General features: G+C 38.5%; 1 protein-coding gene across 7 annotated transcripts in view; it reads right to left on the reverse strand.

The window, feature by feature from the left end:
* EML4 (EMAP like 4) overlaps window positions 1-21,414 on the reverse strand; it is a 163,460-nt gene that overhangs the window by 59,538 nt on the left and 82,508 nt on the right. For all 7 annotated transcript variants that reach the window (XM_080408408.1, XM_080408406.1, XM_080408407.1 and 4 more), the window contains exons 2-3: window positions 14,016-14,198; window positions 2,325-2,454 (exon numbers count right to left, since the gene is read on the reverse strand). In XM_080408408.1, coding sequence (XP_080264534.1) covers window positions 2,325-2,454; window positions 14,016-14,198 — 313 coding nt within the window. The remainder of the gene's footprint in view (window positions 1-2,324; window positions 2,455-14,015; window positions 14,199-21,414) is intronic.

Here is a 21,414-nt window from a genome sequence, read left to right on the forward strand (position 1 = left end):
AGTGGGTATTTTAGCACACCTTTGTTGAAACGAGATGTGCTGCTGCTGTGCAGCTACTGAGCCATCAGACCATCTCCATGATCTCAGTGTTCAGGTTGGTAGGACCAGGATTAAACAGTCCAAGAAATAAAACTGTTTATCTATAGAAGAAATTTTCAGAGATGGCAGGTCTACAGAGGCCAGAGCCCTAGAAATGTACAATATTAAGGCAGACACCAAACTTCAACAATAATGCTCTGGACACAAGTGGGCCTTCTGTTATATGTGACTAGATGTATAGCTACATACATTTAGAACACAAAAAGCTACAGGCAGGCTATGGGGTCTCTTTGGTAAGTAAAGCATAATTCTACATCAAGAGATGACAGCGTCCACCTGCTGCACTAGTTCAACCTCCAACCTAAAGAAAAGCCTGGACAAGCTGGGGTGAAGTATCCCATGACCAGCTGGTACTTCCTTTTGGCCTTCCTCCTCTTCACGGTGACAAGAGTGTTAGGAACAGTCACGTTTACCCTAACTTTGTTAATGAAATGGGACTACTATCGACATTCACTTGTTTCTACCAGGAAAACTATTTGGTGTTTAACAATTTTGTTGTTATTAAAAGCTCACATCTAGAAAGCCTGAGGTTAGACCTCTTCTTTCACCTTTCTTAGCTGTTAATTTTACGAAAAGGCAAGTCTATTTTCTTCCAAATACCAAACTAATTTCATAGAAGAATGCATAGACAGGAAAGTGAAAGGAACTGCTGGCAAAACAGCTGAGGAGAGGACTCCGGTCTTCCTAAACCAAACCTTGAAGAAGGGAATCACGTACCTTCAGCTGCACTGGAAGCACCAAAACCTCCACTGGACAGTTATTTGGGGGCCCAGGGAGAGCTGCCCTCCCTCATATTAAGGTTTTCCTTTTTTCTCCTTTTGGCCTGTCCAGGTCTTCTTTTAAAGACCTTAACTCAGATGAAGGAGCTGCTGGCCACTCCACTCTGCAATTCTGCTGCAGTCAGGTGCAGAGCATCCAGTGAATCAAGAAGGTGATTCAGCGCAAATGCAAACTGGACATGACGGGGAGCGGGCTGGCTCTCACCAGAGCGCCAAGAGCCACAGGAGCAAGATTAATGGTAAAGTGCTAACTAAGAAATACCTTCCTGCAGGAATGTCTTTTGTACTGGTGCCTGTCACACTAGCAGATAGAGACATACTGTGATCTCTTTGGATTTATTGCTGAAAAGTAAATGTAAGAATTCAATAAAAAGAAAGATATGCAGTGCCACACAATGGAGAAGAGCAAAGAGCAGGGCATTACCCTTGCTCTCCAAATTCCAAAGGGCATGAAAGCTTTTCCTGGTTTATTCTCATACGGTTTATATTTGCACATAGCATTTTTATTCCCTGAAGTATATGATTTCCCTGTATTGTTAGATAGCAGTGTATTTACATCCATGGTGGAAGATAAACCAATCACTGGATTTACTACAGCACTCTACAAAAGCCAAGAATTTGTTCACGTAATTCACCACAGTTAAAACATTAAAGTATTCTCTGCCCTGCGGCTGTTTCTGGCAGCCTGTTCTTCTCAACAAATAGGAAAAGTTGCAAAAAGCTGAAAAAAAATGCAAAACCTACTAACTGAAGAACCCATGCAATGACTAACAGACCCGCAGAAGAAAGTTATACACAAACTTTGTTTGCTGTATGCAGCTGAAACCATCACATGGAGGGGAAAAAGGTTATTGTTTGGTACTTAGCTTAACTTAAAAAAATAAGCAGTGTTATTTCTACGCATTTGAGATCTGATACAGGTATTTTTCATGAAGATTAAGTAGCCATAATTTGTGTTAAGATTTTCTAGGCAAAACCATAAATTTATCTTGCACAATCCCCTATTGTCTCACAGCTATTTTGCTATTGTCTACGCTTTACACTCCAGGAAATGAAGTCAGTTTTGTCCTTTAATTTCCTTGAAAAAAAAAAAAGAGGAGAAAAAAAAAAAAAAGATGCAGATGAATACCAGAAGGAAGAATTTTCCATTTTTTATTGGAAATATATGTACCTGTTCTGTCCCTTAGTGAGAATGCATTTTGGACACTATACACTATAGAAATACCCTCCATTTATGAATTCTTTTAAGAACCTGCTGTAAGCAGCCTAACAACATGGTACATCTCAAAAGTTTATTTGTGCCTTACTGGACTTCAGGAAGCTCTGCTGAGAGTCATGCAGAGGCAAAAAAAAAAAAAAAAAAAAAAAAAATCAAACTCTTGCTCTTTGTTTTTGGGTTTGTTTTTTTTTTTTTTTTAAAAATCAAATTTAATTACAAGTCTGTACCTTTTTGCAGCAGATGAAAGAGTTTCTTTTCTGGCAACAGAAACAGATGAACTGTGGCTTGTTTTCCTGCTTCCTGTACTCCCGTTAGTTATACAGGACATTGAGATAGCTTCTCGAAGGGTTGGCTGACCTAGGGGGGGGGAAAAAACAATCATTGAAGAATGCAAGGTTTTACAGCTGTATCCAAAGATCCGTCTGAAAAACCAAAAGCTCTCAGATGTGGACCTGGTATCACACGGCAGGAGCCCCAGCATTCAGGACAACCATCTAGCCTATATCCAGAGACACACAGTCATGAAAGCTTTAACCTAGGCAGCTGGAGACAGGAGACCTGGAACACTAAGACAGGCAAAAATATGCCTTGAGAGGCACCAGCTTCTCCACTGCCACGCTGCCAGCAAATACTTCAATTCAGCGACATGCCACATTGCTTTCCAGTTGTGATCAAAAGGAAGAATTACAGATTACAGCAAGCCTTGGGAAGCTGGTTGGCTCCAATAGCTGTGGAACAGCAGATCTAACTATTTCAACTCTGTTGTTCAAAACCATCACAGCTCAGATAACACCACACGAGGTTTGTTCCTTTCCATTTGTTTGGGTTTTTTTCCTAAAGTTAAAGAACTTGCACACAGAAGTCCTCTTCATACTGAAAAAATTATTAAGTTATTTAAGGGTTGTGATTCTAAGGGTTCAAAAATGAAGTTTTTCAGCTGCCCCTTCCATCTTAAAAAGGTATTGACCTTTGAGCATATGCACTATGGTATAGTTATTAAGTTTCTGGTAAAGTTCACTCCATAGAACATCTGCCACATCCAGTGAACATTACAGACTCCCTCCAGGGATGAATCAAGACTGTCTATGTGAAGAAGGCTGTTGTCTGTCAGATGCCCACTTCACTCACTGCAGAAGTTTGAAACTATGCAGTGAATGTGGGAGGGGATTGCAAGGAAGACAGGGAGCGAAGGCTCTTCTATTTAAAGAGCTGAATGCTAGCCTGGCAATTGGCTCCCAGACCTGCCTCTGCCACAGACCATCAGTGAAATACAAGGCATTTAACTCGAACCTGACATTTCACCCTTTCCTACTAATTGTGTCGCTCTCCTTTTTTGTGTGCCTCTCTTATCCTGAGTAAGACCTCAGAGAAAGTTTTCCCCCCTCCTCTTCCCAAGTGCTAAACTTGTGCTTTTCCCCTCTGAATCATTATATGCCCTGAAAAAAATCCCTGGGCTAATCTCACATTAAGCATTCAAAAATCAGCGGTCACTTTTGACCCCATCTCCACGCCACATCCCCGTTCCACAAGCAGCAAGTTGTTACTGCGTCTCATGGGGTCACCGTGTCCGGTCACTCTGACTTCACAGACAAGCACAAAGGACACAACTGATGGGAAAATAACAGGTCTGTGTTCGTTGCAGGCTTGGAATAGTGTGAGATAGATAAGGCATGAGGCCACACACTGAAGAAAAGTGAGGAGTAAAAAAGCAGCCAGGGGGAATCTACTGCTCGGCACACAAGAGGGCTAACTCACACAGATGCACCATTTGAACAATACCAGCGTTTGGTCCATTTGTCACATTGCAGCTCTATCAGGCAGGCTGAGAGGCAAATCAATTCTTATTTTAAACCAGCAGCTTACATACGAGAGACACCCATCAAGGGAATATTAGATTTCAGAAGTATTTGGATGGAGGCAGAAGGGGGCTGACCTGTGCTAACCATGTACTGCTTCAAACGCACTGAGCAGCATGTCACCACATCTGAAATTCAGATCAGGAAAGCCAAAAGGAGCACACAGAATATCCCAGGCAGAAATGAGAACAAAGGAAATCTGAAGAAAGTGAAGACACAGTTAAATACAGAAACGCTGCAAGTATCATTGTTCTTCCTAAATTCTGCATAAATCACCTTAGCATGATTCCTTCCAACTGGTACTTCTTAAACACAGTTTCATTTGCAATGTACATATTCGGAATATAGATTTTATTTTTAAAAGTTAATATTCTGTACAAAACCTCTAAAGCTCAGAAGATTTTCACCCCTCTGCATAACTTAGATGCAAGAACAAAAGTGCATGAGCTTAAAAAGCACTTTTAGCATCAGCAGCCTATAAATTAGCTTATTTTATTTCCAGTGACAAAGTAAATCATCTTCTTTGAGGAAATGTGTAATATCAAGGATATGATTCACTCTTGAACTGTATATGACCTTAACATCTCCGTCTGCTCATTGCAATAGATCAATGCCTCTCCAACCATCACTAGCATGGCCTTCCAGAAACGTGAATCAGGAGACGTAACAGCGGTCATTCGCAGTACGGTGGGGAAAGCGTTCAGTGGAAACTACTAGTAAAGAACAACAGGGCTACAGGCAGGGTAGAGGAACCTAATGAAATGGTGAACAAATTGTCTCACTTTTCTCAAGCGAGGAGCACGCTGCTATTTTGTTCGCTGATGACATCTAGAATAAATCCCCCTGCTAGGTGTGAAAAGCCTTAGCTCCTGCTTATGTCCAAGTACAAACCCGATTACAAACAAATGTACATCATTGTAAACTCATGATGGGAATATGCGCTGCTCCACACAGAGATGAATGCAATAATAATATTTTTTTAAAAAAGGATCCATATGGCAGTTTGGGCGTTATTTGCTTTTCAGTAAAGTGGATATTGATGGTAGATCTGCAGAGTACCTCCTAATTTCAACAAGTGGCATGCAAAATTAAGTTTGATATTAAGATTTTTAATCAAAATAAACCAATTTTCGGAAAATGACTAATGGTTACACATAACCCAGATCTCTTGATTCATTAATTTCTTGAAAAAGTGACTGAAACATTTGGACAGAGACCAAAACATTAATATCTAGGAAAAACTGAGCTGACAGACTTGTTTCAAGCATCAAAAATATATCAGGCTTTCCTACACTCCAGAACAATATCTTCGACAGTCACAGTTGACTGTGCCACACAATGTGCAACAAAATGTAAAAAACAAAACAATGAAAAAAAAACCCGAAACAAAACCCACACCTCCCAAATCCCAAATGCAACACTCTTAAGCCTCCTTATAGACTCTCTGTGTATTCCACTTTAACTAGATATTTAAAACTGACCTTTAGAATACCTATTTTCAAAGGGAAAAATATTGAAAACTTCCACTAATCGCCGGCAATTATATGTAAAGAAAATGCATTTAAATGTTGAGCTATGAGAAGGGCAGGCAGGTTTAAGCCCTGTGCACATGGCAGGCAGCCGCGCAGTGAAGCCTGGCTGCCCACGGGCTCAGAGACACACAGCCACGGTCTTCCCAGCCAGGTCAGAACCCCAGGACACCAACCCACCAGTCCACACCATGCAGCTCTCCATGACTTTTAACCAGGGCATCTCTGCAGGCAAAAGATGTCAAAAATTAACAATGCTATAACCTTCTTTCTTCACTGCAGAGACAGTCCTTCATAGCAGTCAGGCAACTGCGCTTCAGAGACCCGGGACATAAAGAAGTAGCACAGGAGAACACAAATTCCAGATCAATTGACTAAAACAATTGAGTTCTCCCAGCGCTCGGATTGCACAGCTCTGCCAATATCATGTCATACGTCACCTGCTAGCATAAACAGTCTGAAATTTTTCAGACTGAATAGCACTCAGCTTTATCTGTTAGCTTGGAACAAAAAGCCAGACATAAACTGAACACAAAATGAAAGCCAGTGTATGGTGACCAGGATTAAAGCCAAATTGTCAGAGATCAAAGCGGTAAAAAATGTGGTTTATGGATAATGGATTCATCTCCGTTCCGATAATTTTCATAGAATAGTATCGAGTTCAAAAGCAGCATTTCATTAACATCTGTCAAGTATACAAGTGTGTGAATGAAAGATAAGTAGGATTAGAAAAAACAGACCACAACAAACTAAGAATCTATTTCCAACTCTTTATCAGCCTCGATTAGCTAAATGGGAAAGAGCTGAAGCCAAGCTCTAAGAGAGACAGTGGTGAGTTCTGAAAATGTGTGTCCTCTGATAACATAGCTTTTCTTTCCAAACATACATATAAGGTATTAGTGCTGAGGATCACTTAGTAAGTCACTTCTTTTTTCCACAAACCCAGAAGTTTCAGATATTATGTTAAAATATAGTTTATCATGTTATTGATTGTGTTAACTGGAACAACAAGTTGCTTAATATCCTGACAGGTAAACTGCCTTTCTTCCAGAGAAAAACCCAGCCCTTCTTTCTCTTCTTCAAGTAATTTTGATTTGAAGAAAGTGTCTGCAGCTACAGTAAAATAACTTCTCTAGACTTCAAGTAGACTTAAAACAAAAAAGCTCAACAAAGTACATGTTACAAAAAAGGGATTTACAGTATGTTTTTTTAAACTTTGGGGTTTGGTTGTTGGGTTTTTTTTGTTTTTGTTTGTGGGTGTGTTGTGGGTTGTTTGTTTTTTTCAGCAGTAAGTCATACAATATCCAAGTCCTTCAACAACTTTAGATTACTTCATTTTCAGCAAAACTTGACAAAGATTTCTAGATTTCAAACATATTACATGGTGAGGGGTTTTGTGCAAATAAAATTGATGGGTTGAAGGACAGAAACCCAATTTAGTACTCTTACTAAAGCAGCATACAGTGTGTCTTCAGCCACGCTATTAGTCATCAGAGAACTCACACAGGTGAGCGACAGAAAACCTGACTGAAATAGTTCTAAGTGCAGCAGAACATAAGATTTTATCTGCATTTCCTTCCTAACATAGACATCAAAAAAGAACTAGAAATTATGACAAATTCTAAACCTACTTCAATATGTTACAATAAACTGAACCAAAGCAACTACCTGTAGTCATCGCTCTGCTTCCAAAGTTTAAAAGGACACCAAGTCCCTCAGCTCATGGAAGATGCTGGCAAAGAATAGGTTGGGAGCACTAACACTCTTTTCAAATAGAGTACTGTATTCTGAAGGGTAGGGAAATATTTTCTTCAGCATTTTATTTTATTCCACTATTTTATTTACATAGTAAAAGTCAAATACTCATTGAGACTTAAGTAGAAAAAAATGTTCTCTTCTATCACGTGAACAAATGTTACAGATCAAGGTGAGATACTAGTTCTCAAATAATAACCAATATAAATCAGGAAAAAATAACTCGGTTCACTACCTATGGGTTATACTTCATCTTGTTTAATAATCCCATTTTAAGAAAAAAAACAAGTTTTGAAAAACTTTATTATTTGTACAGTAATTATGTTTAGTTGAAAAAAAAATGCTGTTTATACTTTTTACTGAAGCCAAATTTCACAGATCTCAGCTGACAACTGGCTATTAAACATACATTATTTTTCATTTCCTATTAAAAGGAAAAGAACTATGTGAATAAAGGCATGTAAATATGCAACAGTTTGAGAATGTATAGCTAATGCATAAATATCTTGAGATGCCAGTGAATCTCTCCCAAGAGGTAGGTAAACTAACTACAATGTGAAGAATAATTACTTATCTATTTCAGAGATTTCCTACAAAAATTTTATAGCTAGTGACTTAACCTGTGAACACATGCATTTCTAACTATACCTGATCCTCCTAGGGACATACAACCAGTTTTTCAGGTGTTATGCTCTTAAGAGTCTAGGGGAGCCATGCCCCTGCTCTGATGCTCGGCTCTTTGGGCAGGCATTTTAAAACCTACTGCACGGGGAAACTTTGCCATGGGACACCTAATTGCTTATTCAAACCACACAGCCCTTTTCCTCTTCCCTCCCTACTACCTTGTTATTTTGTTACAACTCCCCAGAGGCACCATCTACTACTTCAATCAATTGCCAAATGAGCTACCTCCAAGCAGAGGAAATAAAATTTCAACTACGGTAATCTGAAACAATTTGATATACTCTGGCGAACAGTGATGAAAGAGCTACTCAAGTGTTACGAACAACAAGCAGTTTTTATCTGAAAAAGTCAGTGGCACCATTTAACTCTTCCAACATTGCAATTCTTATTTTGAGAAGCATCACTGAAAACAGCGGAGTACTGCTCAGCAGAATTTGCCCACGCTGTTCTAAAGAAAGGCACAAAAATGCACAAAACATATCCAAAATTTTAACAAACATATGGAAAAATAATGACACTTATCACCACAACTGAAAAATACTCCTCTACAACGCTCTGAATACCTTCTCCAATGAACAAGATTATTAGGTTACAGAAGTTAAAAAAACAAAACAAAACAAAAGATTGAATCTTTTTCTTCACTTCTCGTTCCTTAAACTTGGTTTAGCTGGTTAGCAACCCTTAGTTTATTAGTGCCCTCTACAACCTACATCCAAATTCTTTGGATTAGGGAAAACATTTGAAGAACATCAAGAATAGTAAGTGTAACAGAAGAGAAATAAAATATTAAAGACAGAGGAGAAGACAAAAAAATGGGGAAGAAATGCAGACAGATGGCATTAAAACTGCTATCTGGAAAATCCATTAAGACCTCAAGAGTATCATTATTTGTTATGTGAGCATACAGCCTGCAGACTTCAATCGGACCATTCCCGTGAGCATAATGACACACGTACAAGCTTGCCAGGTTAGTTTTAATATTGTGGATAAAAGCCTATATCCTACCTCTACCATAAGCATTTTCCTATCTACACCTATATTTTCTGTCCCTGTTTAACATCTACTGATTAGACAACATAAACATGTACCCAGTTATTCAAACAATTCTGCACATTAAAATGTGCTAAGAGTAAAATCACCAAGGCAAGTCTATCTTATGCTTTCATTAATGAAGCTTGCTGAACACCTGAATTCAATTTTTGTTCATGTAAAACAAAATGGCTTAATGTTATTAAAATGAAAACATTGTTGAGATAAGGTAAAAACTACATCAGCACTTTGCTTAAATTAGTGCAATGAGACAGAATTTGATGCAAGAGACTACTTAGGATTTTTCCTGTAGAAGGGAGACACTTATGTCACATGAAAGGAGGGATCAGGAAAGGAAGGAAAACTCTCCCTATTCCTATTCTAAAAATCCACTGCACAAAGGGGGGAAAAACCCCCAGCCAAACAATAATCTACATTTCCAGTACACAGCTTCTTTTGCAGGTCCCCAGTATCACTGTTTTAAATAAAAATAAAGCGTGGTAGACCTTCTCTGCAAACTGCCATCCGCTGTTTCAGTTTCATTTAGTGAGTTGAATTTACATATGAGTTATTTGATACTAATCCTTGTTGAAGTGATAGGAAATGTTCCTTCAAAGTTTTAACCTGTGACAACCCTCCTCACCACTTCCGAGTCCAGAAAGAGGACATGAACTCCTTTCTCTACAGATGTACTTTCTGGTAGATGACCACTTTTTCAAGCAAGAGCTCATACCTCAGCGATACACTTAGTCTGAGGTATTTTATTGGTGCCATTGTGTGCCACAAACTCATCTCCACACCCAGAGCCTGAGGGATGGATTCTCCTGTTACACACATTTTGACACCCTGGAAGATTTTAATAGGTTTACCAGGCACCAGCTGTGAGCCAATCTATCTTGCTGGCAGCCACAAGTACCAGACTGCTTTATGTTTTCCTTTTCTTCAGCGTCCAGGTAATCTTTGTTTTTGCAATTTTTTGTGAAAGTTAACAGCATCAATCATGCATCAACAGCAGAGACATGTGGCAACAAGAGCATTGAGCTGCCAAAAGCAAAGAACTTCCCACCAAATAAATCCTTCTTACCAACCATCTATTCAAAAAGAAAAGAAAGAGAGAAAGAAAGGAAGAAAAAAACCCAACCCACAAATGCACCCACAAACTAAGGTCCCCCCAGCCCCGTAGCTGCTGGGGACCTGTTCTATAGTCAAGCCCTTTCACATTTGTAATCCCCAACACTATCTTTGGACCCGGTAATTTCTCCTTTGTTATTAAGGATGTCGTTATTCTTAGCTGTGTGTCACAATGGAGAAGTACTATTGTAGCTTTATTATTTTGAAAAGATTTTCTCTATTTATAATGAGTTTGCATTGAGAAATACTGAAAAGGAAACAAGCCGCATGCGAAGACTTCCAGTCTGCTTTTCACCGTGCAATGACAGGCACTAATTCTGTTGCAATCCCTACTGAAGGTACTTCCTTCATACAGTATCTCCATTTCATGCTTTACTAGGAGGCACTAAAGTGGCTAAAAAAAAAATCTCACCCTGTAGATTGTCTCATACAGTTCACAAATCACCTATCCCTGTACGAAGAGCAGCTTGCTTCTGAGACAGGGCTGGACAGACAAAATCATAGGTAGTAACCTCCTGATCAATAGCCCACGGGTTAGAAATAAAAATCTACCCATGCCCATATGAATTTTTTCACTGGAGACTGGATTAAGTTCAAAATAAGCATGCAACGAAAACATAGGGAAAAAGAAAAACAAAGACTACAAGGATAATGCAAAACAAATTATCTATTATCTTCAGCTATGGTTGATCCAATCTGTCAATCTCAAATAAATGAATAAGAAAAATAAGAACATAATTAGCTCACCAGGTACACAATGCAGACAAAATATCACAAAGGATGAAGAGATCTCTTTTTCCACTAAGCTGGACCATCAACTTTAGAATGAGAAAAATCAGTGAAAAAGTGATCGGGATTGTACCTTCAGGCATGATTCACAGCCTGCTCACAACACTTACTTACAGCCTATAGGAAACTTCTATTCAAAGACACTGCTGAGGTGGCAACAAGAAAAAAAAACAGGTTTCCTAAAAATGCATTTCAGCAGCAAGTAGGAAAAACTCCTTCAAACTAGGTTAGATATCTTCTGTTACTCAGACTAAAAATCTTTCATTTGATGGGAAGATTCAAAATGTTTTTTTTTCCAGTACCATCATTCTTGTAAGTTTGGTTTATTTTATAAGTATTTATCTCACTGTGTTGCCATGCTTCAAATTAAACACATCTCTCTCAATGTATTCAGAAATACATACACATCTATTCTCTTTACTCACCATTTATGTCAGCATGTATTTTAAGGGCTGTTGCGGAGACAAACACTTCTGTGAATCAAAGACTCATTTATTTATATTTTTTTTAAAAAAAAAAGAAAACCTACCTTTAATATTTACCATGAAACTGCAATTGTGTAATGCAGAAATCCAGATTCTTGACAGGATCATGAACACCAGAATGAGTTTTAGAGGAATACAATTACCTTTGCAGCAACCATAACTTGACTAGTAAAAGCCTGTTTCATACCCATAAAATAATTAAAAAAAACTTAACGACTTCCTTGAATGTTATTTTTGTATGACAATCCAGATCTTCTGCTAATCCCACTTGTTCACAAAACCAGTACGCATTTCTCTCTCCTAAAACATTTCAGGAGTTCTTTATCTATTGAACTCAACATACAGAAATCAAAAGTAGGACCTAAGGTATTGCAAAAAGGTATGTATGAACTTGTTTTGAAGTATTTATTAAAATACTGATATTTAGGATTAAATTAAAAGTCAAGCTCAAGCTAATTCGCATCTAATTTTAAACTTTTGTACAAAATTCCAGTGACTTTATGTGAACATTTTATTTTATGACATCTTTATACCGTCTATGTGCAGCTGGTTTAATGATAAACAGTGAAGTTAATGTGTGGCATGGTGATATTAGGTAACCGAACACAAAGGGGACACATCCACCACAAATTAAATACTCTGCCAATTAGTCTTAACTCATTTAAGTTCAATGTATTAGCTCATATGTGTACATCTCTGCCTCCACCCCCGTAACTTTATTCACAGTTACATGATGTTGTCAATTAATTGGTACAGATGTAATAGCCGAAGCTATTTAGATATTCTACCACTACACTCCAAAAGAATTAATTAATTTTTCACCGAACAAATTCACCTAGAGGACTCGGGATGGCCCCAAGACCCCCAGAGTCACAGTAACAAGACAATCACAAGGCATTTTGCAGAACGCAGCAAGTTTGCCCTGTCTGCGCACAGTTTGCTCAGTACTAGACAGCTCCAAGCCAAAAGCCTTCAGCCACGCTTGTGCATATCCCAGCTCCTTTGCATTTCCATGGGAAGATATGGTTCTATGTTGCACACGTTTTGCCCACAGTTCTCCACGTGGTCATCTTCTTTTTTTCATAATGGGACAGCAGATAGCAGAGTGATTTAGTTGAAATATTTGCTAGAGCTATATTTATAGAGTTAGAGCAAGAGGTCTCAAGCTGGGTGAGACCAGAGATGCATAACAGGTAGAAAAAAGCTGTATTTCTACGCAGGGATGACAACAGCCTACCATTTAGCAAGCAAGAGAGAATAGCAAGATTCAGAGCCCAAGCCAATTAAGCGTCATCACTTCTTTCCATCTGGCAGAGAGACTGCAAAAACACTTAATTAAGAAATTTGATCTCTCGGCCACATCTGAAATAATTCAAACTTCCAGCATTTTCAGCCAGTATAACGCAGCCGTACAAACAAAGATAGGCTATGATGTGTCAGGTTAGTGTTAAACTGGCACTGGTATAATGGGAGCACTCCGAGGCTGTAATACAGGGACTGATCCTAAAGAACTCTATACTGCACAGTGTGATGGGGATACACGCATTTATGGCAAATTAGAATATGACCTAACCTTTTATTTATTCAGAGGCTTAACATATACCACAAACATTCACAGCTGTAGTTCTCTCCGAACGCACCATGTTAAGCTGGAGCAAATTCAAAGAACTCTATTCAAATAGTTATCCAGAATAGAAAGGGAAATGTTTGTGGAGGGGGAGTATGTAAAAATTTGTGTAAACAGCATTAAGTTTCTTTACAACAATCATGTATTTCAAAGTTGCAATATAAAAGTTACTAGTCACTAACCAAAACAGATACTGCTGAGTGGCTACTTGGCCACTTCTTACAAGAAACCTACTGATTTTGAGTTATCTCTGTAGATGAACAGTAACTATATTCAGAAAGCTTCCTTATTAGATGGCAATGTATTTTGTTGGGGGTTTGTTCCTTTTTGGTTTTTTTTTTGGGGGGGGGGGTTGTTTTGTTTTGGGTTGCGGGGTGGGGTTGTTTGTTTGTTTTTTTAAAAAAAGAAACTTTAGGACATGGTGAAACATAGCCTGTAATATGCCCCTTCAGCCGAGCAATTTCTAGGTGAAGTCAAAGCTGACACTCACAACTGCTAACAAACAAAGCCCACTGCTTTACCCTGAGGGTGGTGAGGCACTGGCACAGGCTGCCCAGTGAAGCTGTGGATGCCCCATCCCTGGAAGCGTTCAGGGCCAGGTTGGACGGGGCTTTGAGCAACCTGGTCTGGTGGAAGGTGTCCCTGCCCATGGCAGGAGGGTTGGAACTGGAAGATCTTTAAGGTCCTTTCCAACCCAAACCAGTCTATGATATGCCCCAGAACCCCCAGTAGCAGGTTAAAGACCGCAGCTGTAAAACATTTCACCACCTAAAATTAAAACAGGAACCTTTTCACAAGAAGGTAAGTTTTCAGGGGTGTCACATACATTCAAATGTTAGCAAACAGCAAAATTAATAAGCATGTTTCAGATATCTATTAGCTACATACTATAAAGCCACTCAAAAAACTAACTTCTCCACCTCAACCTGCCTTTCCAAATGAGACAGAAAAGGGAAAAAAGAAGTTATCAATGGAGAACATTCCCAATTATAACCTTCTAACTCTAGAAAGAATTTACCAAAGACAGGCTTACCTTTATTTGGTGCTGATTTTCTCACAGCAGCTACATGGTCTTCAGAGATAGCGAGACGCCTGAGCACATCAGCCAGCGCTGCTTTTAGCACGGTGATTTCATCTTCTTGCTGCTGCACTCTCAGCTCCAGGGCTGAAAGGCGGTCCTGGACATCAGATGTGCTCGCAGCTGAGATGCTGTCATCTGTACAGCAGGAAAGCAGAGTAGAAAGAGGCATTCAACTGTTTTGTTCTAAACTAAAAGCCACAGAAAGAAGTATGTACAGCATGAGCATGTCCGACCCATCATTTTGAAATACTGAAGACATTCAAACAAGCATGTTCAGGCGAATAAGGAATGGGTATTATGTTAGACACATCAAATTAATGCTTCAAGACAGAAATGTTACTAATCATTAGCTAAGACAGAAGGCTTAAGGAGTGTGGCCCTATTACAATCATAAGAGGCAATGTGTTTTCTGTTAAAATAGCATAGAAAGAAAAACATGCTTACCAGTACAAGGAAGACTGAAACAGCTTATTTAAATAGCCAACTGAATTAACTAAAAAGCTATAAAACTGCAGTAAAATTTTGCAATATATTCTTTTGGAACTGTTGAAGAATTTTAACTATGATCCTTAATATTAAAGCAAGTTGTAAAGTTAAAAAAAAAAAGCCACTGTTGAACATGCAAATATTGCCACTTGATGCAATTAGGTCACGGCTAACAATCTCAATTTAAATGGTCTAGATCAGAGTTCTTAACTTCAATTCCTTCTCTAACTTTCTTCACATCACCACCCTGTATGTGCCAAAAAAGCATATCACATTGTAACATTTGGCCTGAAGTGAACAGAAAATAAATATGCTACAAAAAGGTTCCAAAAGTCTGTCTGGCCACACAGAGATAGTTTAGCATTAAAGGCATAACGCAGCCAAATCTATTCTTCAGTGGTAAGAAGGAAATTACAGCTTCTGCGTACTCTTTGCCTTTGACAGTTCTTTGCATTATTTCTGCCAAGCCAAAATAACACGTAACAGATTTTTGTACTTGGCTGTTCCAATAATTCACAGGCCAACTGCATTAAAAAAAAAAAAAGCCAACAACACAAAAAGTAGTAGAAGAAAAAAAGATCATAAAATAATTTGTTGCTTTATCACAAGGTACCAAATTTCTATTTCTTATCCATTTTGGTTTAGCCTTAGTGAAAAGTCAGGAAGGAACTTCTAATACCAGTTTACAAAATTTACTTGTATTACACAAACAAGACAGTATAAGTCCATATTCTACGAAATACATATAAACAGTGAATTTACATGTAAGGGTAAAATAGCTGGTATTACTACAGCAATTGTATACAATCTAAACTTTAGTTCACTAATCTCATGAAGACATACCAAGGGAAAAAAAAAAAAGTTAATATAAGCCACAATCCTTAATCTTTGAAATACTTGCATAAGGGCACTTTTAAAATAAATGTAAGCAAAAGAAACACTAAGACAAGCCCCTCCAATGAATAATTATTACACAAGAAAGAGATTAAAAAGTTTAAGGCCAACTTCCATTCAGTTAAAATGCGATACTTGCTACTGAAAGACCAAGAATTGAACCAACCAAAATAAAGAATCACGATAATACCTTCACAACAAAATTCCTACAAGGAATTACAAAACAAACTATTATTAGTAGTGAAATGTACTCATAACTATTATTAAACTGAAAGCAATGATTAAGATTACATTGATAAAACAACTCCTACAAGATGACAGCTTTGCATATTGGTTTAACTCACCGTTTGGTTAAACCAAAGCAGAAGTGTATCCCTTCATGGTTAATACTACATTAATTCAGGCTAATAAATAAAAAGAACTGCAGGGGAATTAATAAGGCATGTAATCAGACTGAGATCTGGAGACAACAGATCAGAACAACTCTGAAGAAAACACTGTAGTATCACCAGCCACAACTGTACCTCCTATATACAGAAGTATTATTTTAACAGCTCTACAGGCCAGCATATCCAATGCTCTCTCAAAAGTACAAATCCAGACCAGCGACAGCTACCCCAAGTCGATAAGGACTGCTAAGATTCTTTTATTAGCATCCTCATTTTCAAAACATAAACCCCTATCTGTTTTCAGGAGCTAGTAGAAGTTCCTACAAGCACACATACCTATGCAGCATATAAAAAGGAACTAAGGTAAATTTACATTAATTCATGAAAAAAAGCTTTTACTTTAGAAAAGTAAATGGGACTTAAAAGAAATACCATGTAATTAATACTTTTGCTATCCTTACAATATTAGCCTTTAAATATATGCAGTGGACCAGTCAAAATGAACACTGCAGAAAATAATTACAAGTTTCAAAACATTATAATCTTTATAACTTATCTTACACCGGGTAGCAGTCCAAACAGAAAAGAGAAGTTTGACATTTCTTTAAAGAAGAAAAAAATGAAAGCTTAACTTTTTTCCTTTATTGCCTGCCAAAGTCTTTAATTAATGAACTATTAAAAGGTCTTATAATGGATAAATTACGGATTAATTCCCATGCTGGATAAATATACAGCAGATCACTACAAAACATTTGTAAAAGGAGTAAGTAACTACGTCAAATCATCATTTTAGAAGCCAGACTTTACTGTGTTCCCTGTGTGAAGTCCAAATAATAGTAATTACCAAACCAGCAAAGCCCAGGAAAGCCTCCGCTCTTGGTCTGTCTCTCTGATCAGCACAGACGCAAGTGCTCACCCCGATGGGGCGTATTTTTTTCTCCACCAGTTACTAACATTAACTAGACTGTTTCTGCTGGACCTCAGCACCCCAAAAACCCTCACACAGCAGATGGCTTCTGCAGCTCCCGAAGCCACAGTTACGTCAGTAATTAGGAACTCCAAAGGAGAACAGGAGAGCAAATCTTTCTGCCCTGGAAGGGTGAGTTGCAATGCTCTGACCTCCCCCATGTATCAAATGAGATGGTAGAGGAGCTGGCCAGCGTTCACCTCTGTGACCTGTGCTACAGAGGCTTAAACCCTAGACAGGGCATGGAGAGCCAGAAGGACCCTCAGCTTCAGCCCAGCACCTTGTCAGAGGTTATAGCTGTATAGATGGGGTGTGAGTAGGACACCAAGAAGGTTAAGCCATTTCGCTGATTCAAAAATAGGCAAAGCGACGGGTTATGTCTGTACAATGAGCAAAAAGACATTTCAAACCACCAGTGGCTGCTCGGCAGAGAGGGCACACGAGGCACAGCAACTGAAAGAAGCCAGTAGCAAGAAGATCACTAGGGAATCAAGAATATTTTGGTTGATCAACGAACACAGTAGCACACTGGGAAGATATTTTATTGTTCTTTATCACTCTACAAAAGCAGCATCTGTTTCAAGTGATGACAATCATCTATTACCCTGGCAACTGTTAGAGGATTAAAATGAATGATTCCCAACCCAAATACCTCACCCATGACAGCAAATATTCAACTGAAGTCCAACATGCCCTTCTTGGCAATGTCTTGAAAAGTCAGTCAGCTAGGGATTAGCTTAGAAGAAGATGCTGTGAAAGTAAACACAACTGCGATCATTTTGACAAATCTGCACATTACAAAACTGTACTTTTTTTTTATAGAAGTTTTCAAAATCTCTTCCAGATTTCTTCTTCTGTTAAAAATACATTATTATAATCTAAAGAACTATTGCAAAAGATGTTTGAACTAAAATCTCTCTTCAAGGGCATGCCCTTCTCCCTTCAGGGGGGAAAAAGCTCTTAAACAAGTACAAAGTCAGTCACCTGTGAAGAGAAGTTAATCTCTTCCCCTCCCCCTCCTCTTTTCCCACTTCCAAACATCTTGCCATCGTGCTGTCTCAGGTATCTATCCAGACCTTCCATGAGCCACTCTTAATTTACAAAACCAGAGGAAGATTTATATATTTAGAGAGGGAAACTTGTTAAGGGAATATAGCAAGAAATCTGCAAGTGCAGTTGACCATTCATTCACCGAATTAATTTTAAAAAGACCTTTTTAGTTATCTGGTTATTTTAATTACAACCAAATATCATAGTTTCTGATGTGTTGGTCACATTTCCCAAGCTGTCCATGACCTATGCCTTCAAAAGAGCCACTAGGAACAAGATTCACTGCAAAAAAAAAAGCATTATCTGCTGCACTTGCTGGTAGCGGATCACAGATGTGGATCTAAGGTCCTTCAGTCTTAAAAAGTGGTTTAAGATACGAGTATTGACACTCAAATGACAGCAAAAACATGCTAGGCCTAAACATACAGTACTGTAACTTCCAAAAAGATGTCTTATTATTTTATCCTAGTCCACTACTTTGATTTTTAATTTTAGCCATTAAAACATCAGTTCTTCCTGCTTTTGCAGTAAGCAGAGATGTGTATGGGATGCTTGTATTCAGTACTCATGAGACACCTGGATGATCCTAAAAATGAGGGTTCATTTTTTACAGCCAGTGAACAGCACTGAACAGACTCATTAAGCCGCGTGGGACCCCTCACAGTCATGTGTCAAACCACTCCCAGCAGAACACACAAAGCATCAGCTCAAACCACCCCTTAGACTTTGGCCAGGAACTTCAAAAACGGGTATCCAGCGCACAGTGATGGCACTTAACAAACCTCCCAACCCACGGATCACTCCTCGCCTCACATGTCACCAATCAGGCACGTGAGCATAAAAGCATTTGAAAAGCATCATCCTTTATCGCTCACTGCCTGTGAGAAATTTGAACTGACTACATTTGACAAAAATATATCTTACTACTGAACTGCCTACGCTGGGGCCCCTCGACAATTCCAGACCAACCATTATCACTCCTCTGAGTCAATTCCTCCCGGCCTCGACTAAACAGAAGGGCTTCATTTTACACATAAGCAGCATTTCAGAAAAACAAATTCTACAAACTCCAGCACACGGAAATTTAAACCACAGGGTGGAAAATCCTACATTTTATCCAATAAAGCCACACAAACCACAGATATTTTTAAAACCCTGTGTGCCATGGCACCCACACGGTTTTCTGTGTTTCCCCCAGAGTGGTATGAGTCTTTTATTACAGAAAAGTAACAGAAATTACTTGGACTGGTATAAAGATCTGCCTGAGAGTTTCAGGGAATAATTGGCCCAAAAAACCCCTCTCTCACTAGGGCTACAAACTGGCCATATGCTCAGGACGGTATATATTTGCACAACTTGTAATTTTTATTCTGAAGAGCAGTGAATAATTTGACTCTGGATGAGGCTTGCATTTCCCAAGAGATAACTGACAAATTCTGTTTTTCTACCATGTTAAGTGAAACATAATTCTCTGCAGTTTTCTGCAGCTCACTTGTTGTATGACTAGCTTATAAAGGGTGCAAAGATCGGGAATTCTGTTGCATATCTCTAATACATAATCTCAAAAAAATACCACCAATCCAAACCCAACCAAACAAAAAAAGCAGAATTTGACTCCACACTTTTTCCCACAGTATCTCCTTCGCTTCCTCCAGATGCCAACACACAGACAAATTATCTTGGTTTTGTAGAGGACACAAGTCACGGCAAGAAAAAGAGAACGGGAATTAAAACACACAACACAAATGTGGAAGATTAAAAAATCTCCCCCCCCCCCCCCCCCCCCATGATACAATGATACTGTATTAGTTTTAAGTTCTAACGTGTCCCTAGAAGCTAGACCTGGTGCCATGGAAGTGCTGTGGGAAGTTCTCCCCAAATTCTCCCTTCCTGCAAATGCAAGACATTCTCAATTACCCCACATGTATTTGACCTCCTTTGCTACTTCTTTGTTCTCTTTCCCTAATCTCCCCAATTTTTCCATTCAGAATTTAAAACAATGCTCTGCTTGATACCACACTTATTGCCAGAGACAAAGCATAAGTTCTTTCTTTACTTTCTTGTAAAACAATAATGCAGATGTTTTGAGATGGGTACAGGTAACTCATTGACTGCAGACAGTGGCTGCCAACTCATGGCTCTCATACACTGCATGTTAGCACTTCCAACCCTAGCTAAACCTTACATTTCTCTCTTCCACAGCCATTTCTTTAGGTTTTCAGTAAAGCTGCATGTGGTCAAACACTACTCATCTTCTCAGGGTTGATGCTGCACAAGGGCCATCATGTTGACAAAACTGCCTTCCTTGTACAGCTCATGAGATTATTTAACATTGTATAGTTCAATCTTATTTTAGTCCCCTACAAGCTAGTTAATAAAAATAAAAAAAAGGACATATTACTCTCCACTAGCCTTTCACAAGCCATCTAACAAGTCCACAGCAAGCAGTAAATCTATTTGCACAGATCCTACTGCAGAATCAGACCATAAATTAAGAGCACGATGTCTAGGGGATAGTGCCTTAAACATCAGAAGTGAGCTTCCCAACGCTCATCTGCATTTTTAATCATAAACCATGTAAAAAGATTGCTTATTACTCACTTTAAAATACATCAGTGCAATCCACCATGTTAAATGATGGATACAGAACCTGACCATAAAACCCCCACAAACAACAAACAACCCAGCCTCCCCAACCCCAGACAACTCCCACCAACCCTCACTCAAGTCTGAAAATCTAGACTGTGTCTAAAAACCTCAGCCAAAACTCTGAAAGCAATATAATTTGTGTTGTTGAGAATTTATGCATGACTTGAACTGGTCCACCTGGAATAGAACTGAACAGGTCTGTATGTAACTGTATAGATAATCATACAGCCCAAAATTCAATTTAGAAAAACAAAAGGGCCATAAAGTAGAAATTTAAATCATTACAGCACAGCATTAAAAGAAAAAAAAACATATTAACTACATTGGACAAAGCTTCCTTAGGAATTTTCAATTAAGCATGACATATTTTCATTATACAACTGCAGGTTTTAGTCTATAGATGATCCATGATATAATTTTACTATAGCACATGAATGCTCTGCAATGCAGTAGTTGCTACTGATCTTTTCTATTTGTGGGCTGCTTTATGGTTTATTTGAATCAAGTTTATGCCCACGAGCCTACTACTGCACCATTACATTATATAGTACGTCATCTATGTTTTCAGGCAATCTCATTTTAAAGGGTTGGTCTGACATGTAAGATGATCTGCCACTTTAACCCTAACAATTAGTAGCTCTGTTTGTATATGCTAAACATATTTGTGCACACAGGCTTTCATATCTATTTTTTTCCTGACACGAAAAAACCAAGGGAGAGAAAAAATAAAAGAAGATACAAAAACATCCTGAAAAAATAACTTTGTAATAAACAGAAGTTATGATAAAAATATATTTGTAATAAGCCCGTGCATCTGCTGCTGCAAACACTCATATTATTTTTAATACAGATAATCTAGAAATACATCAGCATGAGAATTGCAGGGCATAACTCCACCCGTGCTGTATTTGACCAA

The sequence above is a fragment of the Falco punctatus genome, assembly GCF_963210335.1.
Source record: "Falco punctatus genome assembly, chromosome: 12".
NCBI classification, from domain to species: domain Eukaryota; kingdom Metazoa; phylum Chordata; class Aves; order Falconiformes; family Falconidae; genus Falco; species Falco punctatus.